General features: G+C 34.8%; 1 protein-coding gene across 1 annotated transcript in view; it reads right to left on the bottom strand.

Moving 5' to 3' along the window:
- CNTN5 (contactin 5) overlaps window positions 1-18,485 on the bottom strand; it is a 1,396,301-nt gene that overhangs the window by 457,223 nt on the left and 920,593 nt on the right. Inside the window, exon 7 of the mRNA XM_017545918.2 lies at window positions 15,837-15,932. Coding sequence (XP_017401407.1) covers window positions 15,837-15,932 — 96 coding nt within the window. The remainder of the gene's footprint in view (window positions 1-15,836; window positions 15,933-18,485) is intronic.

The following is an 18,485-nucleotide window of genomic DNA, read 5'->3' as shown; positions in this document are numbered from 1 at the left end:
CAGGAGAATCACTTGAACTCAGGAGGTGGAGATGTGGTGGGCAAAGATTGTGCCATTGCACTCCGGCCTCGGCAAAGCCTGGGGGACAGAGCAAGACTTCATCTCAAAAAAAAGGAAAGAAAAAAGAAAAAAAAAGTCCATATTTAATAAGTAAAATAAAAGAAAAAAGAATTGACTCAAATATCAATTTTTCAACTGAACGCATAACTGAAATTCCTAAATGAAGATGACATTTTCTATTTGTTTCTAACTCGCTAGTGTACAATTTATATTGTATGTGATCAAATAATTATATATGTCACTATATTTCTTTATTGAAAAAAATGGTAACATTATCTTTTGAAATGTACAAAATTAACTATTGAGGGGGTTCTCAGGCCTTATTATTTGGTTTAGGACAATTAATAAACAGTAGTTATAAAGTACCTGATAACATCCAGGACTGTTAGCAAATCTATAAAAGATACAAAGACACATGGACTGCCTCAGTAGCCTACATCAAGTAGGGAGAATAAGATGTCGTCCATGACTGTTATGCAGTGAAAGATGTGACAAGATTTAGACAAGAGAAGAAAATTTGTTCACAGGCACTTAGGAATGCCGATGACGAAGCAGTGGGGCAGGAGAGAAGAATAAGTCCTTTGTTACTTAGTTGATCATAAAAGAATAAAATGAAGAGGGTATCATGATCACAATCACTAAGTACAGAGCATTTACCATAAAGTAATGTTCTTTATGGTAAATGCTTTATAACTTAGCGATTATGTAGTAGGCACTTTATGGTAAATACTTTAAATATATCCTCTCATTAAATCTCTCAATATATACATATAAAATATTGAAAACGAAAAATTACGATAAGTACATGCTATATTTCTTCCCCAAGGTCATGCTGCAGATAAGTGACAAAGTTGAATCCTTTCGACCCTAGAGCCCAAGAAATAGGTACACATATACTACAGCTATTTTAAGGTGTGTAATTTAAAAATGATACAAGTTTCAACAGAACTGTATAAGGGAGATGTGTAAGCATTTCTGGCATTGGAAATGACATGATAAAAGGCAAGGAAGCTGAAAAAGAATGAATACATTAAGATAAACAAAAGCTTAGGTGTTTTATAGTCAAATGGCAAACTATAAAAGAGACTCAAAAAAGGATCCTGTGCCAGGTTAAGAAACTTGAAATTAATTTAAATGTATTAGGCAGTCATTGGAGGTTTCTATGGTGATAAATTTATATGAAAAATATATTACCATATGACAGGGAGAACTAGCTTAGATACTTTCTGGAATTAGAAGGATACTGTCACTTTCTAGACTTTCTGACACATCCACATTTTTTATGCTCGACCCCTACATCAGTTACCCCATTTCTTTCTTCCTGCTTTGAGTTTTAGAGCAAGCACAACTAGAAAAAATTACACACTAATTGGCTGCATTTAACATACTAATTTGACTGGTTGACCACTTTGGCCAAACCAAATGAATATAGCATAGAAACACTAGTTATTCCTGATCATGTGAACCAATTACCAAAGGAGTGAGTGCCTTGCTTTCTTCATCCATTGTTTTTTACATTTTTCTGTATAGACTATTTTATAAAGATGAAACAAAAATAAGCTATTTTAAAGGATTTGGGAATATATGGTCAAATTCAATTAAACAATAAAAAATAATTAGATAAACTAGAGCTGCTCTATGTCAAAATCCCTAACCAATCTAAGTAAAACACAAAGCTTATTCCAGTGCTCTAAATCTTTTTCCTTATGCTGTGTCTAAATATTCTAAAACAAATTCCATGTTAAAGTGTTTGCCTTGTGATAGTTTTTCAAGTGTAAACTTTGTCACACACAGCTTAAAAAAACAAAGACTCTAAAACACATTGAGTTTTCCTTTCTAGTGATAAAATATATTACAACAAAGTACAGGAAAAACACTGAAAAGGATAAAACATTTTCTATTGAAATATTTTAAAGTAAAACATTTTTAAATGACCTCTTCAGATTTTAAAGTAATTTCAAAATATATCTGTTGACAAGTACCAAATTCGGATATTATTAAGTAACTAGTTAAAGCACTTGTTACAAATGCTTCAATGGACAGCACAGTGTGGGTTGATGCAGTCTTTTTCTGATTACTTTGACAGTATAAAATTTATACATTTTTTACTCCAAAGGAAAACAGGCATGATATAACAAAAAATAAATAACTCCTTTATTTCTCAACCATTTCCTTCAATATGCTTATATTCTTTGTCTATCCTGCCTGGCATCTAAAGAACTGGTTGACTGACACTTAAGCATTGAATTATTTTACTTGGTAAAAATACTAAAATTAATGTGTGTGTGTGTGTGTGTGTATTTTTATCTATTGTTTATATCATTGATTTGAGAAGCATTAAATGTTCAATTCAGTGAACAATTTGGTCAAGTCAGTTAAAACAAGTGATGACATCCCCTGTTGATTTGAACTGGCTTAACAAACATGTTAACAAGTGGCCTATGTATACACCAGATAAACATCTTTAGTAAAATTTTAGGCCCTATTGTTAGAGTAGGTCGATAGGTAGATATGAACAGGGCAGGATGGGGCCCAAAAGAATGCCAGGCAACTGTCAGGTCACTGTCAGGCAACCATCAGGTAGTCTCTTCAGAAATGATATGTGGTCAAGGCTAGCACCAGGGGAAGGAAGATTTCCTAACACACAGGAAACATCTAGAGCTTGTGGGCAATAAATTACCAATAAAATCCTAGGAACCAAACAAACATGTCCAGGCATACACAGTAAGGCTCAAAATGGCAGAATTTGATCTTCCTTTGGGGACATGTCCAGGCATGCCCAGTAAGGAACAAAATGGCAGATTGTGACCTCTTCCTGAGAACATATCCAGGCATGTGCTACAAGGAGCAAAATAGCACTGTTTGGCCAGTATATGACCTTCTTCTAGGGGAGCTAGATCTGTGGAAAAACTGCCCCAAGAAAGCATGCACATAACTTTAAATACTAAATGATGCATGTGGCTCCTCCCAGACACTGGCAAGTCACTGTACATACTGTGATTGGCCAACACCCTGCCCAATGGGAAGAACAAGGGAAAAAGACCAGGATAAAAGCAGGAAATAGTAAGTCTATAAGAGCCCTCACCTAAGGATCGGATAAGCCACTCAATCTTTTGAGTTGCTAACTTGGGTCCTTCCAAATGCACTTTTCTTTGCTTCAATAAACTCTCATTTCTGCCTTTAATCTACTTGCTTTTCCTGGCCAAATTCTTTCTTCCAACAAAACAAGCATTAAGGACCAAGGTTCCTGTTCAGACTTGCCACTGGTAACAATACGATACAGTTTGACTGTGTCCCCACCTAAATCACATCTTAAATTGTAGTTCCCATAATCCCCATATATCTTGGGAGGGACCCAGTGGGAAATAATTTAATCATGGGGGCAGTCACCCTCGTGCTATCCTCATGAAGTCAGTAAGTTCTCACAAGATCTGACAGTTTTACAAGGGGCTTCCGTCCTTTTGCTCTGCACTTTTCTTTGCTCCTGCCATGTGAAGGAGGACATGTATACATCCCCCTCTACCATGATTGTACATTTCCTGAGGCCTCCCCAGCACTATAAAACTGTGAATCAATTAAATGTCTTTCTTCTATAAATTGCCCAGTCTCAGGTATTTCTTTATACCAGCATGAGAACTAACTAACAGGGTAAATTGGCCCTGAGGAGAGTGGAGCACTGCTGAAAAGATACTCAAAAATGTGGAAGCAAATTTGCAACTTAGTAACAGGCAGAGGCTGAAACAGTTCCAAGGGCTCAGAAGAAGAAAGAAAAACGTGGGACCGTTTGGAATATCCTAGAGACTGGAGGGCTCAGAAGACAGGAAGACGTGGGAAAGTTCAGAACGTCCTACATACTTGTTCAATGGCTTGACCAAAATGCTTACAGTGATGTGGACAATGAAGTCTAGTCTGAGGTGGTCTCACATGGAGATAAGAAACTTGCTGGAAACTGGAATAAATGTCACTCTTGCTATGTTTTAGCAAAGAGACTGGCAGCATTTTGCCCTGGCCCTAGAGATCTATGGAACTTTGAACTTGAGAGAGGTGATTTAGGGCATCTGGCAGAAGAAATTTCTAAGCAGCAAAGAATTCAAGATATGACTTGGGTACTCGTAACAGCATTCAGTTTTGTGTATTCACAAATATATGGTTTGGAATTGGAACTTATGTTTAAAGGGAAGCAGAGTATAAAAGTTCAGAAAATTTGCAGACTGACAATGTGCTAGAAAAGAAAAACCCATTTTCTGAGGTGAAATTCAAGCCAGCTGTAGAAATTTGCCCAAGTAATAGGAGCCAAATGTTAATCACCAGGACAATGAGGAAAATGTCTTTAGAGCATGTTAGAGATCTTCATGGAAGCCCCTCTCATCACAGGACTACAGGCCTAGGATGAAAAATGGTTTTATGGGCCAGGTCAGGACCTTGCTGCTTTGTGTAGTCACAAGACCTGATATGCTGCATCTCACCTGTGGCTAAAAGAGACCAAGGTACAGTTCAGGCCATGGCTTCAGAGGGTACAAGCCTCTTTCATGTGGTGTTGAGCCTGCAGGTACATACAGGTCAGTAACTGACGTTTGGGAACCTCTGCCTAGATTTCAGAGGATGTATGGAAGTGCCTAGATGTCCAGGCAGAAGTTTTGCTGCAGGGGCAGAACCCTCATGGAGAACCTATGCTAGCGTAGTATGGAAAGGAAATGTGGGGTTGGAGTCCCCACCCAGGGTGTAATTATCCACTGCCTGTACCCCAATAGTATGTAGGAAATAACTAAATTGTTTTTGGTGTTACAGGCTCATAGCAGGAAGAAACTTGCCTTGTCTTAGATAAGACTAGACTGGGACTTTCGAGTTAATGCTGGAATTAGTTAAGATTTTTGGGGACTGTTAGAAGGGCACTTTAGCTGCATTTTGAAAGTGAGAGCATGAGATTTGGGAGGGGCAAAGGGTGGAATGATATGAGTTGGCTGTGTCTCCATTTTAATTATAGCTCTCATAATCCCCACATGTTGTGGGAGGGACCTAGTGTGAAGTAATTTAATCTTAAGGGTAGTTATCCTCATACTGTTCTTGTGACAGCGAGTGAGTTCTCATGAAATCTGATGGTTTTGTAAGGGACTTTTCCCCCTTTGGCTTGGCACTTCTTCTTGCTGCCACCATGTGAAGAATGAAGTGTTTGCTTCCCCTTTTGCCACGATTGCAAGTTTCCTAAGGGCTCCCCCCAGCCCTGCAGAACTGTGAGTCAATTAAACCTCTTTCCTTTCGAAATTACCCAGTCTCAGGTATTTCTCCATAGCAGTGTGAGAATGCACTAATACAATATGATACAGTCAGTGTGTAAGGACCACATGGATAGTTAAAAGGACATAGGATCTGAAATCACACAGGGCTGCATCTGTGTGTTTTTATTTAGTAGCTATGGGATTTTAGTCAACTTGCTCTCTGAGCTTCAATATTACCATCTGTAACATGGTGGTAACAATAATTTACTTATAAAATAGAGATAAAGATGAAGTAAGATACATATAAAATGTAAAATACTGATTTTCTTTGCTTCTATTAATCCAAAGAAATGGCTGATTCTAGGCAGAACTTAAAAATAGAGCTCTCTGTGTCCAAATGATGTAACTCAAGTCACCCTAATTATAAAATTCTTTTAGGAAAAAGAATCATAATCACATAATAATTACTAGTTGATTTATTTTAAGATTAGTTTCACTCAATTACACTTCCCAGAATCTATTTCCATCTTGCCTATATCTTTTGCATAAGTTATTTATAAAATATTAAGAATACAACATTAATATATTGCAAAGTAAAACTAAGAGAAATCTTGGGAAACTTCTTAAGTATTTTTGGAACAATTACTTTTTGTGATTGTGGTATAAAAATTAATTAGAAGCATGGAGTGTCATGCTATCTCACAGTTTTATAAGATAAAAGATGCCAAAAATGTCTAGTCCATTTTTTCTCATAGTTGTACTAATTACATCATTTTAAATTATGAGATTTAGATCTGATAATGTAAAATCTCATTTTAAATAAAACTATCATCAACAATATTTTGTTTTTATCTCTGTGAAATTTTGGTTGCCATTTTATATAGCTTTGCTTTAAGGGAACAATTTCTAGTATTAATTATTTTAGGGTAAAGTCATCTCCTGAAGACAGCCACGATACTTGATGCCCTTTCACTTAATTGTCAGGGTTCATTTTTCCTTTTCTTGATCCCTTCCCCTTCTCAAACCCTGAGATTTCCATTTTCAAGTGCTATTCATCTTCTAGTTGCCTTGTCAGCTTGATGTCAACTAATCTCTGCTAACTGTTAATTAATGTTAGCAGATAATGATTTAACGCATCACCTTTCTCAAAAGGATTTGCATTTTAAAGAGGATTTTTGAAGACAGATCTTCTAGACAAAATTAATTTAATGTTCACTGTCCTCCAACCATTTAGCTAATTATCTTACATAAACTGCCTCTTAATTCTGACAACAATTCTGTGAGGTAGCTGTTATTATTCCCTCTTTTCAGGTAAGGTAAAGCTTAATTTAACAGACATACCAATGGTAAGAGTCAGAGCCAGGATGAGAACACCTGGATGTCTGAGTCCAAATCCCAGGTGAAATATGATTGTATAGTATAGGTAGTTAGAAGCAGAGAATACGTGGTATTCCTTCATCATAGTGTTCATGGGGCTACCTCTTGTATTCTCTGGATTTGTTTACTTACATCTTATCTAATTTTACAGTGGTTTTGAAAATGCTAAACCTGTCTACCTATCTTAAACTAGGTTGAAAAAAAAAACATTTAGAATCTATAAAAAAATCACAAAACAAAAATTTCTCTCGTTTCCTTCTTTAATAGGGAATGCCCCAGCTGAAGTATTACAGCTCATACACAAAAATTGAAGTCTTCTTTACTCTAACCAATATTTCTATGGTGTCTCAAGGCCAAAGGAAACAAGGGGTGGCTTAGATTTAGCATCTAGAAAGGGTCCAGGGCCTTTAGTCCTTCGGTGTCCACTGCTCTTTGACTATTCTTTCCAAGCTGGATATATCACGTGTTAGAGAACACCATGAAGAAGTGTTAAAGAGACAATAAAATGCATTAAGCACTATGTTTGCTCTGTGCTCAGGCATAAGCTTTGCTATAGCTCATTACATTGTAAATTAAGCTATACTCTATGATGGTTCAAAGCTTATATGTAGAAATAAAATAAGTTTAGTTTGCAAATATTCACTTTATGCACTTACTCCAGTTGCCTTAATGCTTCCTATGTAACTGATTATTATGATTTTATTTTCCTTCTCTCTGAGATTCAATGTACATGTCACACTAGTATTCCTCCTGATGGATATGAATAAGATCACAATTCCACCTATAACTGGAGAAGTGATGATGGAGAAATTGACAAAAACATGTTTAAGTGAGCTATACCTATCTATGGCTTTGCATTTTTAGGGAGTCTGGTATATCAAGAACTGGAGATTTATCTCCAGTTTTCTGAGATAACTATAGATATCTAAGACTTCATGTATTCACAATTCAACTAATCTTTTCCTATCTTAAACCAAATTCATCATTTCTTAGGTACTGTATTTCATAGAGCCAGAAAGTTAAGTTCCCTTTCTTCCCCAAATTCTGTTTGAATCAACAGATCCATTAATCACCAAAAACAATTCCACTGAAAGTGTTCAAAAATGGTGTTAAATAGGCATCTTAAGATTTTACATGTAATTTTGAAAACAGCAAATAAAATATTACATTTTGAAATGAATATCAGGAGAACTGCAATTTAAAAATATATTAATGCAAAAAATCAATCACAGAAAAAACATGGTAACCACTTCAAGCTATACCACAAGACTATGATAACCAAAAATGTATGATACTGGTACACACACACCAATGGAACAGAATAGAGGCCCCTGAATTAAAACTTCATACCCACAACCAACTGATCTTCAAAAAAAAGTTGACAAAAATAAACGATAGGGAAAGGATACCCTATTCACTAAATGGTTTTGGGAAAACTGGCTAACCATATGCAGAAGAATTAAGGTTGGACCCCTATCTCTCACCATATAAAAAAATTAAGATGGATTCAACACTTAAATGTAAGACCTCAAACTATAAAGATCCCAGAAGAAAACCTAAGAAATACTCTCTAGACATTGGCCTAAGCAAAAATTTTATGATTAAGTTCTCAAAAGCAAATGCAACAAAACCAAACATAGGCAAAGATCATGAACAGGCACATATCAAAAGAAAACATACAAGCAGCCAATAAACAATTAAAAATGTTCAACATCCTAATTAACAGAGAAATGCAAATCAAATATCGCAATGAGATACCATCTTCTACCAGTCAGAATGGCTACCATTAAAAAGTTAAAAAAAAAACAAAAACAAAAACAAACAAACAAACAAAAAAACAGATATTGGTGCGGTTGCAGAGAAAAGGGAACACTTACACATTTTTCATGGGAATACAAATTAGCTTAGTCCCTGACCAAATCAGTTTGGAGATTTCTCAAAGAACAAAAAAAGAATTAGCATTCAACCCAGCAATCCCATTAATGGGTATATACCCCAAACAAAATAAACCATTTCCCCAAAACACCTGGAGTAGTATGTTTATCACAGCACTATTCATAATAACAAAAATATGGAATCAATGAAGGTCCCCATCAATGGTGGGTTAGATGAAGAAAATAAATGTAGCAAATATACACCATGGAATACTACACAGCCATAAAAAAGAACAAAATTATGTCTTTTGCAGCAACATGGATTCACCTGGAGGCCACTATCCTAAGCAAATTCATGCCGAAACAGAAAACCAAATACAGCATGTTTTCACAAAGTGGGAGCCAAACTTTGGGTATATACGAACACAAAGATGGGAACAATAAACACTGGGGATTCCAAAATGGGGTGGGAAGGGTTGAAAAACTACCTGTCCACTACTTGGACGACAGAATCATTAGGACCCCAAATCTCAGCATCACACATGTAACAAACATATACATGTACCCTGTGAATCTAATTTTTTTAAAATACAGAGTAAATAGTACAAAATAAGATGGTAGAAATAAATGCAAGTAGGCTAAACTTATTAAAGGATAGGTGCTACGTATATGTTTGTTGAATGAAGATAAGTAAAATATTTGATAAAATTCACATTATTTATGAGAAGTCTATGATTCTATTATTCAAAGGTTTTCATTTGTATTATTCCTATAAAGGTTTTAGTATAGCTTTACACAAAATGCACATTATATAGTATTAGATGTATCAAATGTTGAAGCACTGGTTCCATCACTTACTGTGTATGTGACCTTAAGTATTTCACTTAATCTTTCTGATGCTTAGATTCCTCATCGATACTATGAGGATGTCAATAATTTTTAAGTTTCAGATATTTTTTAAGGATTACATAATTACTATATGATAAAGTGTTTATTCATATATCTTTTTACAATAGCATTATACTTTACTTAAAAATTATAGGTCCCACTTCAATGTAAGCTTTTGAATGTTTCTGTTCATAATAAAAACAAATACGTAAAGTAAAATAGTAACAAATGACTTATTTATGTAAAAAGTATCCATAATGATAGCTTCTAAACAGTAAAATAATTCTATGTATGTTTTTACGTTGTATGAGGCTATTTCTACATTTTTACAGAGACTTTCTTTACAATATAACCCTCAATTTCAAAATTACTAAACTGAAAAGACATTTTTTTTTGGGAACCAAAGCTCACTTGGGCTAGGTGGGCATAACATATCAAAAATATGTATTTACTGTCTTGTAGATGAATAACAGCCTCAATATCCAAACAAGAGATTTTCATCTACATATGTTGCTGACAGGAATTAATATTGATCCCTTGAGAAGAAAACTGAGAAATCTGGCTAAAAAGTCAACCCAAGCTCTTGCTTTTATTTGAAGAAAAATGAGCATTGTACATCTATTTGAGGTAATAAGAAAATGCATCTGTGTGCTGTTTCTGAATAAGTTTTAATCTTCTCTGAAGTAAAAACCGTTTTATCACTTCATACAGCTTCCACTGAATCATAATAGTTGCTATACTTTGAAATAGTAATACATAAATGTGATATTAAGTGACCCAAATATCTGCCATGAATATAGGATACAATGACCCAATAGCAGAAGGCTGACAGGAACTATCCAAAACCTTGCAAAACCCAATTACTAGAATCAGCAGTTCACTCAAGTGATTTAACATGCATTTAATGAACACCTACTAAGGATCAGACACTGTGCTACATATTGGGAACATGAATCGGAAGGTGGTAAGTTTTATATCCTGAAAGAGCATATAACCTATTTGGAAAGATAAAAATAATAAAATTTGACTCTTGACACTTTAAATTGTTCTGATAAATAACTAATTATTATTTGAAAAAAGAAAGTAAAACAAGATTGGGAAAGAAAATGCCATCAAGCATCAGTTGAACAAGTGTGCTGTAATAACCTACGTGAGTATTTGGATGAAACAGAAACTTGGGTCTGAGATTTCTAGCATGTATCAGGTTATTTACTCATTTCATAGTATCAATCTCTCATCTTGCTTTGTAACTTCCATATTCCCCATATGTTGTGGGACGGATCCAGTGAGAGGTAACTGAATCATGGCAGTGGGTTTTTCCCATTCTGTTCTCATAATGGTGAGTAAGTCCCACAAAATCTGTTGGTTTTATAAAGAGCAGTTCCCTTGCACATACTCTCTTGCCTGCTGCCATGTAAGATGCGCCTTTGTTCCTCCTTTACTATCTGCCAACATTGTGAGCCCCCCCCAAGTGAAACTGGGTCCATTAAACCTCTTTTTCTTTATAAATTACTTGGTCCCAAGTATTTCTTCATAGTAGTATGAAAATGGACTAAAATAACTGTTTCTTCAGCAAGCCTTTTTGACCATATTTTCCCGAGATATTTTCAAAGTTCTTCTTTTAATCAAATAAGGCACTAAAATTAAATCACCATTTCACAACATAATTATGAGAAAAAGGTAAATTTTAAGACAGGTTTTCTTGTTACACAACTGATCTGATTTTTGCTTTTTTTTTTTTTTTTTTTTTGAGACGGAGTTTCGCTCTTGTTACCCAGGCTGGAGTGCAATGGCGCGATCTCGGCTCACCGCAACCTCCGCCTCCTGGGTTCAGGCAATTCTCCTGCCTCAACCTCCTGAGTAGCTAGGATTACAGGCACGTGCCACCATGCCCAGCTAATTTTTTGTATTTTTAGTAGAGACGGGGTTTCACGATGTTGACCAGGATGGTCTCGATCTCTTGACCTCGTGATCCACCCGCCTCGGCCTCCCAAAGTGCTGGGATTACAGGCTTGAGCCACCACGCCCGGCCTGATTTTTGCTATTCTTATTTATGACTTCTCCATCAAAGTATCTGGTATTTAATAAAACCTTGGCTCATATCATATATTTCTGAATATTGTACATACATTAATTCAATAAATATTTTTGAGCTCATACTCTGTTTTAGGTACTGGGGTAATAAGAGTGAACAAAACCTACCCAATTTCTGTCTTAGAATTTGCATTGTAACTGAAAGAGACAATCTATGAACAACTAAGTAAGTAAATCTGTGCAGTGTATGGAATGCTATGAGTATTATGAAGAAAAATAAAGCAAAGATGAAGAAAGGAACTGTGGAATGGAAATCTAAAGAGGAAGGTCAGAAAAGGTTTTACTGCGGCAACATTTAAAGAAAGAAACAAATGTCAGGGAGTGAGCCATTCATATACCTGGGATATACATGATCCAGGACTAGGGAATAACAACCGCAGAGGCCTTAAAGCAGGAGCTTGTCTGGTTATTTGAGACATCAAGGAGATGAGTATAACTACAGGAAAGAGAGTAGGAGGGAAAGCAGTAGATGAGTCAGAGAGATCAAGTGGAGGCAAATGGTGAGGGGTCTCCAAGCAACGGTAAGGACTTTGGCTTTGATGCTTAGGAGAATGAGATGGTGTGGCAGTCTGCTCAACTTGCCGTAACAAAATAACACAGACTGGGTGACTTTAACAACAGAAATTTATTTTCCCACAGTTATGGAGGCTGGAAGTCTGAGATTAAGGAGACAGCATGGTTGGTTATTGAAGAGGGCTTTCTTTCTGGTTTGCAGACGGACACTTTCTTTCTGTTTTCTCACACTCAGTACAGAAAAAGAGCTCTCTGGTATCTCCTCTTTTAAAGCAATTAATCTTATCATAAAGGCCCTACCCGCAAGATCTTATATAAAGCTAAAAAAGAGTACCATCTCCAACTACCACCTGCTATGGTCTGAATGTTTGTGTCTCCTCAAATGTAGTATGTTAATTGAGGAATGGATAAACAAATGTGGATGTGTCCTTAAAATGAAATACCGCTCAGAAATATAAAGTAACCAACTATTGATACATGCCATGATACAGATGAATCTCAGCAAGATTCTGCCAAGTGAAAGAAACCAAACACCCACACATGTGCACATACATACACTGCAGATGGCATGATTCAATTAAAAATGAAATTTCTGGATGGGGCTGGGGCTTATGCCAGCACTTTGGGATTACAGGTGAGCGAATCACTTAAGCCTAGAGGTTCGAGACCAGCCTAATATGGCAAAATCACATCTTAAAAAATATTAAAATAAAGTTTCTAGAACAGTCACGACTATAGAGACAGAAAGCATAGCAAAAATTGCTCAGGAACATGAGTAACAGAGAACTGAATGACTTTTTGAAATGATGGAAGTTTCTTTTGAGTTTTGGTGATGAAGTCACAATTATATAAATGTAGTAAAACTCATTGGACTGTACACTTAAAATGGGTGAATTTTATGAGATAAAATTGCATGACAATAAATCTTTTAGAAAGAGAAAGACAGTAGAGACAAAGAGAGAAGAAGAGAGTGAAACACACAGACAGACTGAATGAGAGGAACGGAAATGGATAGAACATATAAAGTTTCTGGAGAGTTTTACTGTAAGGGGAAACCAAAAATCATGTAGTAGAGGGCACTGGTCAAGGAAGTTTTACTTTATTTTTCTAGGGAGGAAAGAATAGCAGGTCTGCATGCTGGTGGGACTGTTCTCAAAGAGTAAGCAATCTCTGATAAAAATGCAGAAGAAAGAAGGGGCATTGCTAAAACAATTCTTTAAGTCAGCAAAGAAAAGATGAACTACGGTGCAGAAGCTGAGAGATAAGCCTTAGAACTGCAATACTGCATACAGGATACTATACTGTTTACTGTATATTATACTATATATTTAAAAATGGGAAGTCAGAGTGTATGGCTATCAATGATAATTGGTGTGGGACTTGGTGATGAGGGTTTGTGGAAGTTACCTTCCAATTGCTTTCACAACTTAATAGGATGTGAGTTTATCACCTGAGAGGGAGACTGGGGAAGACACATAAAACATCTGACTAAAGTATATAAAAATGACAGGTTTTTTTAAAAAAGTTCTAGCTAACATGAAGATGCATGTGAAACTTATAATTTGCATATTAAAATGACAGGAGTCTGCATAACTTTTTTTTTTGTTATTTGTTTTGTGTGTATGCTTTGGTTTTGGGTATTTTTTAACAGTAATATAAATCTAAATAGATTCATATATGCAGTAGGCTAGGAGTTGGACTTGTATCATGCTTAGGGTTTTGCAAACTGGCATGTCAGTATGATAAAGCAAAAGAGAGATGAGGAAACTGAAGCTGTATAAAAGAACATGGTAACAATTGAAGGAGAAAAGTGAGACTCAAAGGAGTGGGAGTAAAGTGAAAATGGGGTAGGATCAATAATTTGTAGATTTCCATGAGATTAAAGGACTTCTAGATCAGGGCACTAAAGGAGTGAGTAGAAGACAGTGGATGCCCTTCAGAAAATAGAAAGCTTGTAAATGTGGCAATTGAAAGGCTGCAGCTGTTGGTAATAACATACCAAGTTGGCCTTGGCCAAGTGGCTGAGTTCGGTTGTAAAACAAGTTTACTGAACAGTCATTTTATTTACATATATTGATCTCAATCATAGATCACAATATTTTTTATTTAACCAGTTATTAATGCTTATTTGTATCTTACGTTTATCTTATCATATATGCAATTCATTATATTGTATTCTCCCACCAGAAATTTGTACACAGTTTTCTCTGACATATGGATAATTTATCTACGGGTAATCCTGCAGTTTTGATTTCTACATTATCCTCTTCCATTTCACTTTGTTTAAAAATACATATTCCAACAATCTTGCAATACAGATCGTATCTGAGAAAATCTTGCTTATTTTCCCACAGGGGTCACTTTATGTTGTTAACTCCCGTCAGTCTAGTGATAGATTCATTCATCCTCTATAAAGCCTGCTATATTCTCCTACTCCTTCTCCTTCTTTTTCCCTTTTTTGTAATCTCTAACAATTATTCAACTAATACCCCCTTTGAATGAAATCTGTTTAATAACCAACATACGACCTATATTAGTGCTATACAATTTCCATAATTTTTGTCTTATCCATTAAAAAATTAAAACAGATGTTGTCTGGAAAGAATCTAAATCTGGATTTAGAGGCAGGTGAGACTACATATGTTTACTGCAAACTCCCCAAACTTTTCACAGAAAAATGGAGCAACTGGATTGATGTACAGGAATTGGAGGGGTACAACTCAAAAGCTATTCCTAATTGTATTGTCATCTGAGTTTCAAATAAAAATGTTTTCAGAAATATGTTCCTGTTGATATGCAGCACACTTTCCTTTCAATTAAAAAATATAGAAGGGGGATCAGATAAAGGTAAAGAAGCCTTAAGAAAGTCGATGTAGGCCATTTTGTTATTTAAAAAAATATATGTGTACAGTAGAGCCAAATTGGGCTCCATTACTATACTGATAAAATAACCTAGAAACAAATTTGGCCATCACTCTAATTAAAGAAAAAATGGCTGGGATACCAAGATCTTGAATTCTGTTTCCAGGTATTAACTAAGGCCTTTATTTCTTGGTTCTTCCCTGTGCTCTTTCTCTCTCTCTTTCTTTAACTGATGCCGGTCACTCTTAAGTTATATCACAGGAAAGCTATAAAAAAGTTCCAAAGGAGTACGCATCTCAAATTATAGAACTCAAACAAAACGGATACAGTTAGTTACGAGCTGGCAAAAGGACATAAGATTAATCTGAGTACAATTTAGTTTTCTGTTTCCTCAAGCCATATAAAGTACGCACCATGATTTTTACAAACAAGACCCTAAGTAGCCAAAAAAGTAGCAAGTAAACTGCGGTTTTGTTTCAAACTCAAAAAAGCATTTCTTAGAAGTTCTTATTCCAGTGTGGCAAAGAATACCATAAACAACTAAGTATCCAGTTTATCTTCGTAAACAAGATGCACATTGGTATTTAGTTAACTCAACTCTGATATTCCAAACTATTTAGAAAAGTTTTAATTCTCCAAGTTTATTGCTTCCCTTGTTCTCCAGGCAATACGTACATTCTTCACGACAGCAACACATTCTTACTGTTGACTGTCATTGTTAGGGCAGAAGAATGGCAATAAAACAATCTTATCATTGGAGTTCAGTCTCCTGTCTAATAGTATTTAGAGTACATGATCTGTAATTATTCATGTGACACTCTGATACATGTCGGGAAAACCATGCACAGTTCACCTGAAATGTTCTCCCATCAATATACTGTCTAAAAGAATGAACATATAGCAAAAGAGAGCAGCAGCAGTAGCAGCAGCAAGGAATGGGATCCTACCGTACCTGGTGAATGAGGTGGAGGAGAGCACATCAGAACGACCCCCTGGCCTTCTCTCACAGAGACTGCACTTCTTGTCCGGCCACTAAAATTTCCCAGATCTGTCAACATAATACAACATTTAGATGCAAGGCAAAAAAGAATGCGAAGAATTACTCACGATTGTAACTTGTACTTAGTTTGTATCATTATCTTGACAAAAAGTGTCTTTTTGTTAGTTAATCAGTGAGAAGAGGGCTTTAAAATATATCTGCATCACCTAACTTTAAATACCACAATGGAAATAAATCTATATTATCCATAGAAAAACCACATTCTTTATTTTTATTTACAGTCCATTCAAATTGCCAGTATAGAAACTAGACGGTATAGTTTTTTTTTTTTTAACACAGTTATTTTGATGTTTTAAAAATATTTCCTACATATTGATCTTTATACTACCAATAATGCTCATTCACTCACAGTGAGAAGAGAAAGAGAAGCGGTTAGAGAGTTTGGTGTTCAACCTGCTGCTTCATTATATGTCATACTATGAATGATGTGTGAAACCAAGCATGAATATGCCAAATTACAGAGACCTGTAGGCTCTAACAAAGTATAATAAAAATACAAGGTATTCTTTTTCTATAAATGTGAGTAAGAAAGTTATATTACTTTCATTTTATGAAAGACTAGAATGAACTTTGTGAATTAACTGCACTCATCCATTTTGATTAAACTGGGAGTATTATTTAAAGAAACACTCACTTTTATGTATAAGGAATTATGGTATTGGAGTTCAATTGCTTTCCCTTAAACTATGTTGCATTTACACAATTTGAAAAGATGTTCCTAAAAAGAAAATGGTCCAAAAGGGAATAATGTGTAATTTTACTGGTAATTCTATTATTGCTTATTACACTATTTATATCCCAGTACATATGCCTCTTTCCCTTTTCTTGGGCTAGGTTGATCAATAAGACAATTTTTCAAGTACTTTATTGCAAATGGTAGGAGTTCAGTATTTTTATAAATAAACTAAGAAATCTGGGTCAGTAAAATCAGGTTTCCATGGTAAGAATACTTCTTTGAAATGTTCTGCCATTTCTTCCATTAAGCCAATATTGTAAAAGAAATTTAAAAAATACATTTTAATTATTTCATGCTAAAATGATATGCTTTGTAGCAATACAAGATAGTGCTTGAATGTAGTATTCATCTGACAAATAAACTGAACAATCAAGAAAATATACTAGTGGATATGGAGGAGATAAATTACTAGTCTATAATACTCTAAGACAAATTCTATGCATAATATTTTTGCGATGAGTAACAATTTACTTATTATTTTGCTGAATTTATAACCAAATTTTCTTAAACGTCCAAAATCATGAGGGTCTAGTAAACAGTGAAGACATGAAACCAGATAAATCAACAGAGAAACAGAGATGTATTCATTATTTTAAGAATGTGTTTAGGACTTTATACAAAATTCTGTGTTTTTTTATAAACAGTTAAGCATTTCACAAAGTAGCAAGACAAAAGAAAAAGCAGTTCTAGTTCTACTTTTCCAGGGGGTTGTTATTTAAAAAATACCTACATTAACTTCTATAGCAGTGAAAATCAAGTCAGTCGTTTTCAAATACATGTACCTACAAGGTTACTGCTGTTAATTCTATTACCACATATCATGCTTGTCTCTTTCTGAATTTCCTACGTGTGAGATAATACGATATATACATGTTTGTCTGTAACAAACAAACTAATATATATTAATCACGGCTTTAAATTCAAATGCATTCATTCTTAGAGATGGGGCTTTTTTCCAACAGATGATGTTAATATGAAATCAAAGCATGGCAAGATTTCTAATTTCTAATTCCTTTTGCTTTACTCCTAGAAATACAACACAGGATGGTGAGGCAGTGGTTGTGGCATGGCCCATATATATATAAATAAATATATATATATAATTATATATATTAATATACATTAATATATATGAATATTTATAATATATAAAAATATATATTATATATTATGATTGTTATTATTATAATATATAATATATATTTATAATTACCATACAATTACTATAATTTATAAAATAATTATTTACATAATAAAGATATATTTTATATATATATATATCTCCTCCCTCTGTCACCCAGGCTGGAGTGCATTCTTTGTAGAAACAGAGTCTCACTATGTTGCCCTGGCTGGTCACAAGCAATCCTCTGGCCTCTGCCTCCCAAAGTGCTGGGATTACAGGGGAAAGCCACCATGCCTGGCTTTAATATCTCTAGGGATTATATGGTTTTACTTTCCTCTTTTCATCTTCATTGAATCTATAAATCCTGGAAGGCCATTTGGATATCACTTTAACTGAATTTCTTAAATGATTTCTAAAACATGTATCTATTTCAATACATTTACTACAAGTTTATATTATGCTTATTTTTATGACATTTCAAATCAACCTATTGTATTTACAAGATTATTTTAATAGAAAACAGTCCTAAATTAATGCCTATTTCTGAGGAATTGAAGTACAGGCATGGCCTAGAAATTAAACACACAAAGAAAATAAAATTATAGAATAATTATGACCTAAATTGTGTTTTGAGATCCCAGTGACCCAAAAGATAATACTTCACTGAAATTGCTTTATTTTG

The sequence above is a fragment of the Cebus imitator genome, unplaced genomic scaffold (genome assembly GCF_001604975.1).
Source record: "Cebus imitator isolate Cc_AM_T3 unplaced genomic scaffold, Cebus_imitator-1.0 Scaffold182, whole genome shotgun sequence".
Lineage (NCBI taxonomy): Eukaryota > Metazoa > Chordata > Mammalia > Primates > Cebidae > Cebus > Cebus imitator.
The sequence above is the reverse complement of the archived record's forward strand: the minus strand, read 5'-3'. Positions and strand labels throughout refer to the sequence as shown.